The 8,262-nt window shown below is 34.1% G+C and overlaps 2 protein-coding genes across 2 annotated transcripts; both read left to right on the forward strand.

Moving 5' to 3' along the window:
• Positions 1-5,489: 5,489 nt before the first annotated feature.
• On the forward strand, positions 5,490-6,275 carry LOC109158397 (uncharacterized protein At2g29880-like). The gene is made up of 2 exons (XM_019306305.1): positions 5,490-5,573; positions 5,664-6,275. The coding sequence occupies exons 1-2, from the start codon at positions 5,490-5,492 to the stop codon at positions 6,273-6,275; spliced, it is 696 nt and encodes a 231-aa protein (XP_019161850.1).
• A 1,229-nt stretch (positions 6,276-7,504) lies between these two features.
• LOC109158443 lies at positions 7,505-8,047 on the forward strand. Its single transcript, XM_019306351.1, has one exon. It carries the CDS (start codon positions 7,525-7,527, stop codon positions 8,023-8,025), a length of 501 nt encoding a protein of 166 aa, XP_019161896.1. The 5' UTR covers positions 7,505-7,524; the 3' UTR covers positions 8,026-8,047.
• Positions 8,048-8,262: the final 215 nt, after the last annotated feature.

Raw genomic sequence — 8,262 nt, forward strand, 5'->3', positions numbered from 1 at the left:
TGAAACCAAAAAAAAAAAGAAAAATGGAGGGAAAAACGTGGTCTTCAATAAAGGAAAATAACCTGTAACCACATTTAAACCACTAATAATTCAGGGGAGGGGCAATATATGTCATGCGTTAAAAATTGAGAGGCATCGTTTACCCCACTAATAATAAAAGGGTGACATTGATAAATGGCAGAATTGTGAGGAGTATAAAATATAAATTTTCTTAAAGCTAATAGTATATCTGAATAGTCAAATAGCCACCATTACACCCTCAGCTACCTGTTGGGAACCTCCGCTTCCCTTTCCCATGGACGAAGAAGCGACATGGGTTTCCTTTCCTAAAGCTATTGGAAATTTAGGGCACAAAAGAGGCAAGGAATGAAGAAGAGTGGAGTTGAGTGTTGTAATCAGTGTGGAAGTTAAATGGGAGATCGAAATGAAATATATAAAGCGATTTGAATGAAATTAAGGACGTGTTTTATTGAGTTTAGGCGCATAATTCTTATTTTTGTAATTATCATATTTTGGTGGTGAGGGGGATACGTTACCTTAACAGAAAGGGTGCCACCGATTGATTATGTGAATTCTTTAAAGGTTGTGTCCGCCCGTGCATTCCACGTGCGGTAGGTTCAATTCAAGTGTTGTTGATCGAGCTGGCTAAAAATATGAAATGAATAATACGCCCTTCTAACACAGTAAAATGCTTAAACCCTAATTAATCTTGTTGGGTTGGAGTGTGGATATCGATCTCAGAGCGATGGATTTCACATTTGTTGGATTTATCGCCAAGCGTGCATGTCGCAAATCACTATATTAGTCATTTCCATTACATTCCGTTTTGGATTTATGGTGGACAGATCTCGAAAAAATATGCGATTTGAAAAAAAAATTGTCCAAAATGGACAACCGAGTCAAAAGTTATGTCTTCCCGAACTTTTAACACTTTACAACGAAAAAATATATATATTTAAACGGCCGAACTGGCCGGCTAGGCTGCCTAGACCGCCTAGCCGCCCGGCCGCGGAGGAGGCCGATTCCGGCTGAATCGTCCGCAACCGTGCGGCGCCTAGGTGCGATTTTTGCAACACTGCTTAAACTTAATGTGGATTGATAATGTTTTCGAATTTTAATTTTTTTTTAAAATTATTTGTGTTTAAGTATGTCAATGTAGTTTTATATTAATATTTTAAACGCTCATATTACAATTTAAAAATAATAATATAATTAATTTTTTGAAAAAATAATAACAAATGTGACGGAATCCCGACAGAATATGAGTTTTGCGATGGAATATTTGTTGCACTAAATGCGACGAAATTGAGACAGAAAATAATTCTATTGCCAAAATGCGACTGAATCGCGACGGAAAAAAATATGGCGACAAAATTAGTTTTGGAATAATTTCCGTAGCCAAAGTGCAACGGAAAAACTTCCGTTGCAAATTTGTGACGTCTTATTCTGTCGCAATATTTTGTGACGGAATTATCCCGTCGCCAACAAAAATAAGATAGGCCGAAAGAAGACATAACGAATTTCGTCGAAAAACGTGATTGGCTACGGAGTTTTACAATTTGCGACGGATATCCGTCGAGATTCGCGATTTTTCATGTTGTGAAACCAAAAAAAAAAGAATAATGGAGGGAAAAACGTGGTCTTCAATAAGGGAAAATAGCCGGTAACCACATTTACACCACTAATAATTCAGAGGAGGGGCAATATATGTCATTTGTTAAAAACTGAGAGCCAATATTTACACCACTAATAATTCAAGGGTGACACTGATAATTGGCAGATTTGTGAGGAGTATAAAATATAAATTTTCCTAAAGCTAATAGTATATCTGAATAGTCAAATATCCACCATTACACCCTCAGCTACCGGTTGGGAACCTCCTCTTCCCTCTCCCAAGGAGGAAGGGGTTTCCTTTCCTAAAGCTATTGGAAATTTAGGGCACAAAAGAGGCAAGGAATGAAGAACAGTGGAGGTGAGTGTTGTAATCAGTGTGGAGGTCAAATGGAAGATCGAAATGAAATATAAAAAGCGGTGGGAATGAAATTAAAGACGTGTTTTATTTAGTTTAGGCGCGTAACTTTTTTTTGTAATTATCATATTTATGTGGTGAGGGGGATACGTTACCATAACAGAACGGGTGCCACCGATTGATTATGTGAATTCTTTAAAGGTTGTGTCCGCTCGTGCGTTCCGCGTGTGGTAGGTTCAATTCAAGTGTTGTTGATCGAGCTGGCTAAAGATATGAAATGAATAATACGCCCTTCTACCACCGAAACATGCTTAAACCCTAATTAATCTTGTCGGGCTGGAGTGTAGAAATCGATCTAAGAGCGATGTATTTCCCATTTGTTGGATTTATCGACAAGCGTGCATGTCGTCAATCACTATATTAGTCATTTCCATTACATTTCATAGTGGATTTGCAGTGGATAGATCTCAAAAAAATACGCGATTTGAAAAAAAATTGTCCAAAACGGACAATCGAGTCAAAAGTTATGCCTTCCCGAACTTTTAACACTTTACAACGAAATTAAAAATTATATTTAAACGGCCGAACCGACCAGCTAGGTGGCCTAGACCGCCTAGCCGCCCGGCCGCGGAGGAGGCCAATTCTGAACGAATCGTTCGCAGCCGGGTGGCGCCTAGGCGCCGATTAACTGGCACCTAGGCGCGATTTTTGCAACACTTCTTAAACTTAATGTGGATTTCTAATGTTTTAGAATTTTAATTTTATTTTAGAATTATTTATGTTTTAGTATGTCATTGTAGTTTTATATTAATATTTTAAAAGCTCATATTACTAATTAAAAATAATAATTATAATTATTTTTTTTTTTAAAATAATAACAAATATGACGGAATCGTGACAGAATGTGAGTTTTTCGATGGAAATTTGTTGCACTAAATGCAATGGAATTGAGATAGAAAACAATTCTATTTCCAAAATGCGACGGAAAAAAATATGGCGACAAAATTAGTGTTGGAATAATTTCCGTAGCCAAAGTGTAACGGAAAAACTTCCGTTGCAAATTTGTAACCTCTTATTCTGTCGCAATATTTTGTGACGGAATTATTTCGTCCCCTTCAAAAATACGATAGGCCGAAAGAAGACGAAACGAATTTCGTCGAAAAACATGATTCGCGATGGAGTTTTACTATTTTGCGACGGAAATCGATCGAAATTCGCAATTTTTCTTGTTGTGAAACCAAAAAAAAAGAAAAATGGAGGGAAAAACGTGGTCTTCAATAAAGGAAAATAGCCTGTAACCACATTTAAACCACTAATAATTCAGGGGAGGGGCAATATATGTCATGCGTTAAAAATTGAGAGGCATCGTTTACACCACTAATAATAAAAGGGTGACATTGATAAATGGCAGATTTGTGAGGAGTATAAAATATTAATTTTCTTAAAGCTAATAGTATATCTGAATAGTCAAATAGCCACAATTACACCCTCAGCTACCTGTTGGGAAGCTCCGCTTCCCTTTCCCATGGACGAAGAAGCAACAGGGGTTTCCTTTCCTAAAGCTATTGGAAATTTAGGGCACAAAAGAGGCAAGGAATGAAGAAGAGTGGAGTTGAGTGTTGTAATCAGTGTGGAAGTTAAATGGGAGATCGAAATGAAATATATAAAGCGATGTGAATGAAATTAAGGACGTGTTTTATTGAGTTTAGGCGCATAATTCTTATTTTTGTAATTATCATATTTTGGTGGTGAGGGGGATACATTACCTTAACAAAAAGGGTGCCACCGATTGATTATGTGAATTCTTTAACGGTTGTGTCCGCTCGTGCATTCCACGTGAGGTAGGTTCAATTCAAGTGTTGTTGATCAAGCTGGCTAAAAATATGAAATGAATAATACGCCCTTCTAACACCGTAAAATGCTTAAACCCTAATTAATCGTGTTGGGTTGGATTGTGGAGATCGATCTCAGAGCGATGGATTTCGCATTTGTTGGATTTATCGCCAAGCGTGCACGTCGTCAATCACTATATTAGTCATTTCCATTACATTTCATAGTGGATTTGCAGTGGATAGATCTCAAAAAAATACGCGATTTGAAAAAAAATTGTCCAAAACGGACAACCGAGTCAAACGTTATGCCTTCCCGAACTTTTAACACTTTACAACGAAATTAAAAATTATATTTAAACGGTCGAACCGACCAGCTAGATGGCCTAGACTGCCTAGCCGCCCGGCCGCGGAGGAGGCCGATTCCGAACGAATCGTCCGCAGCCGGGCGGCGCCTAGGCGCCGATTAACTGGCACCTAGGCGCGATTTTTGCAACACTGCTTAAACTTAATGTGGATTTCTAATGTTTTAGAATTTTAATTTTATTTTAGAATTATTTGTGTTTTAGTATGTCATTGTAGTTTTATATTAATATTTTAAAAGCTCATATTACTAATAAAAAATAATAATTATAATTAATTTTTTTTAAAATAATAACAAATATGACGGAATCGCGACAGAATGTGAGTTTTTCGATGGAAATTTGTTGCACTAAGGGGGGTGTATTCAATCCAGACTTTTAAAGAATTTTAATGACTTTTAACGACTTTCAAAGTTTGGTGGTATTTAATTTCGACTTTTAAAGACTCTTTAAAAGTCTACCTGTATTCGATTCAGACTTTTCAGAAGTCTTTAAAAGTATACAGGTATTCGTTTCAGACTTTTATAGAGTCTTTAAAAGTCTACTGGTATTCAAATATTTATCAACTTTCATAGACTTTATCAGAATAGAATTTCTGTAGACTTTTTCTTCATTAATATAAATAGATGAAATCCGACCCTCCAACCTCAAACTTTTCAATTTTCTCTACAGACTTTTTTTCCTCTATCAACCAGACATCTTTTTCATCAAATTTTCGGTACGTCTATACGTTGTAATTTATTATTATTATTTTTTTAATATTTATGCAACTTTGTTTGCTGCGAACAGCAGCAAAATTCCAAGAATTTTGCTGCGAACAGCAGGGTGTTCACAGCAGATTTTAAATACGCTTATCTGCTGCGAACAGCAGCATCTCTGCTGCTGTTCGCAGCATAAATATTCTATAATTTTTCTTGTAATGAATTGAATTAATATACTCAAATTTTTACAATTTTTTTTATAATTAATATAATTTTATGTTATTATATGTTCATTAATTATTAATATTTGTATTTGTGTTAAGTTGAATTATTTGAGGTTCTTATTTATTTGATAGTAATGGGGGATCAAGAAAGGAGTAAAGGTAAAAGTAAAGTTAATGGAAATTATGCATTATGGGCACCTGAGGAGAGTAATGAGTTGTTACAACTTATGGTTGATGCGATAAAAAATGGATGGCGTGATAGTAGTGGGGGTTTAAGCAAGTTAACTGTGGAGAAGAGGATACTTCCGGCTCTTAATGAAAAGCTTGGTTGTAAAAGATCGTATGCACAATACTAAAGTAGATTGAAATGGTTCAAGCATCGTTTTAACAATTTTTCTGAGCTTATGCGTCATAATTCTGGATTTGGTTGGGATCCAATCACAAAGAGGTTTACTGCTAGCGATGAGGTGTGGGAAGATTATTTTAAGGTGAGATTTTTATATCGTTTAATTAACATAGATGTTTCTTAAATTTTATATTTTAAATAATTTATTAACTATTTTATTTTCCTTTTCTAGTCTCATCCTACTCATAAAAATCTACGGACAGATACGATTGCTGACTATGACGATTTAGCATTTGTATTTGGAAGTAGTACTGCTGTAGAAAAAAACTCTATCGAATTGGGTGATGAAACTGATGCAAGAATCTATAGTGTTGAAGAAGATAATCAGTGTAGAATTGATCAACTACACTTTGATTTTGCTAACGATGGATTTACACAAAATGATATACAAGTAGATTCTCAAGATCCACGATTATCACAATATACTTCATCAGCACCTCAAGAGATAAATGTGGAAGCAACTTCAACAAAGTATTATAAGAGAAAAAGGAATAGAACTGAATATGAAGGAAATAGTAGTTCAACAGAGGAAACAAATCGATCTAATGTGTTAGATAAATTATCTAATACTCTTGATTCGATTGCGGCTGATATCCATATTTTGGTGCAAAAAAGGGAAAAAGAAAGTGGTTGTTGGGATGCTATTAACGAACTCCCTGACTTGGATAGTGATACTTGTTTCAAGGTTTTGGAATGGCTGAACACGAAATCAAAGAAAGATACATTTATAAATATGTCACCCCAAGATCGCTATAAGTGGATAATGTTCAAATTGTCCAAATGAGAGTTCATAGTATTATTATTATTATTAGTACTATTATTAGTTTCATAAATTTTGTTCCATGCATTAACAATATTTGTGTTGGATTTTTTACATGAAGTTTGATAGAATTATTGTTAGTATTACTATTTTTTTTTTACTATAAATTCTTTTACTTACTTTTTTTTAAAAAAAATATTTTTTATTGTTTCATATAAATACTTTTGTTTGTAGGTACTATTTAATACCATTTAGGTGATTGATATATAATGTCAAGCTCTAGTATTGATAGCAATGACGACTTTGAGATGGTTGATGTGGAGGAAGAACAAGTAGATGAAGAAATTGAAGAAGTAGAGTTTTATGAAATCATTCAACGTTTATTGGAAATAATTTCTATGATTATACAAGTATTAAAAGAGGTTATTATTGATAATAATGGTGAACGAATTGAACATCCACTAGCTCGACGACCGATTACTTCACGTGGATACAATTACATACAAAACGTATTGGCTGAAGATTCTGATAACTTTCGGCAAGTATACAGAATGTATCCAAATGTGTTTTTAAAGTTATGTCATATTATAAGAGAGAAAACACTTCTAAAGGATACAAGATACATTACTGTTGAAGAAATGGTTGCAACATTTTTACTAACAGTTGGCCAGAACTCTAGATATTGCCATACTCGTGAAACATTTTATCGGTCACACTTTGCTACAAGTAAGAATTTTAACAAAGTTTTAAAGGCTCTTAACACAATAGCACCTGAGATGATGGTCAAACCTAGTTTCACAGTGCCTACACGAATAAGAGAAAGTACAAGGTTTTACCCATACTTTAAGGTAAGCAATAAATCACCCTATTTGATTAATTATTGTTCTATTTTTTATGCGTGTCATAGATATTCTTATAAATGTGAATATGAAATCATATTTATGTGTTGAATTTACTTTAGGATTGTGTTGGAGCTATTGATGGCACACATATTCCAGCAATGGTAACTGGGCGTGATGTAAGCAGTTATCGTAATCGTCATGGAATAATTTTACAAAATGTATTGGCTGCTTGTAACTTTGATTTAGAATTCATATATGTTCTTAGCGGGTGGGAGGGTTCAGCACATGATTCAAAATTGCTAAGTGACAGTTTATCAAGGAGGAATGGCCTTAAAGTACCACAAGGTCAGTTTAGTTTAGTTTTTTTTTTTTTTTTTTTTTTTTTTAAATAATATTAAATAACTTTACATATTGGATAATTAATATTTTAAATGTGTGTAGGTAAATACTTTTTAGTGGATTGTGGATTTCCAAACCGACAGCAATTTTTAGCTCCATATCGAGGTGTACGTTATCATCTTCAAGATTTTTTCGGACAAGGTCGTGACCCTGAAAATGATGTTGAGTTATTCAATCTACGACATTCTTCTTTGAGGAATGTAATTGAGAGGATATTTGGTATATTCAAATCGAGATTTACGATCTTCAAGTCAGCACCTCCATTCCCTTATAAGACTCAAGCAGAACTTGTACTAGCTTGTGCCGGGCTTCATAATTTTCTTCGCAAGGAGTGTCGTAGCGATGAGTTTCCAATTGAGCTAAATGATGATGAATCTCCTTCACCTTTACCGACGAATGATGTAGATAATTTTGAACATCTATTTGAAACTCAAGAGCAACAACGAGAGCATGCCAATGAATGGAGGGCTAAAATAGCTTTGGATATGTGGAGAGACACCCAACAAGGTGAAAACAATTCCAATCAAAGATAATTGTACTAACAAGATGAATATTTTAATTTGTACTTTTTCATTTTAGACATTTTGATAATTATATTACTCAATATTAGTTGTTTAATTAGTACAAGAAATATTTTTGTTGGTTATATTTAGTGAAAATAGATTATATTAATTGATTAATCTATTTTCTTTATGTATAATATAATCTATTTTTGTGACAATCAATATTTATTTTTTATTTTTTTGCAATGCATTAATTTATTTATGATT

This window comes from Ipomoea nil, unplaced genomic scaffold (assembly GCF_001879475.1).
Source record: "Ipomoea nil cultivar Tokyo-kokei standard unplaced genomic scaffold, Asagao_1.1 scaffold2818, whole genome shotgun sequence".
NCBI lineage: Eukaryota > Viridiplantae > Streptophyta > Magnoliopsida > Solanales > Convolvulaceae > Ipomoea > Ipomoea nil.

Bases quoted from the DNA above. Each gene is read 5' to 3' on its own strand.
- LOC109158397 (XM_019306305.1), top strand. From the start codon at position 5,490: ATGCGTCATAATTCTGGATTTGGTTGGGATCCAATCACAAAGAGGTTT. The intron at 5,574-5,663 runs GTGAGATTTTTA...TTCCTTTTCTAG, and splicing joins TGTGGGAAGATTATTTTAAG to TCTCATCCTACTCATAAAAA.
- LOC109158443 (XM_019306351.1), top strand. From the start codon at position 7,525: ATGTGTGTAGGTAAATACTTTTTAGTGGATTGTGGATTTCCAAACCGA.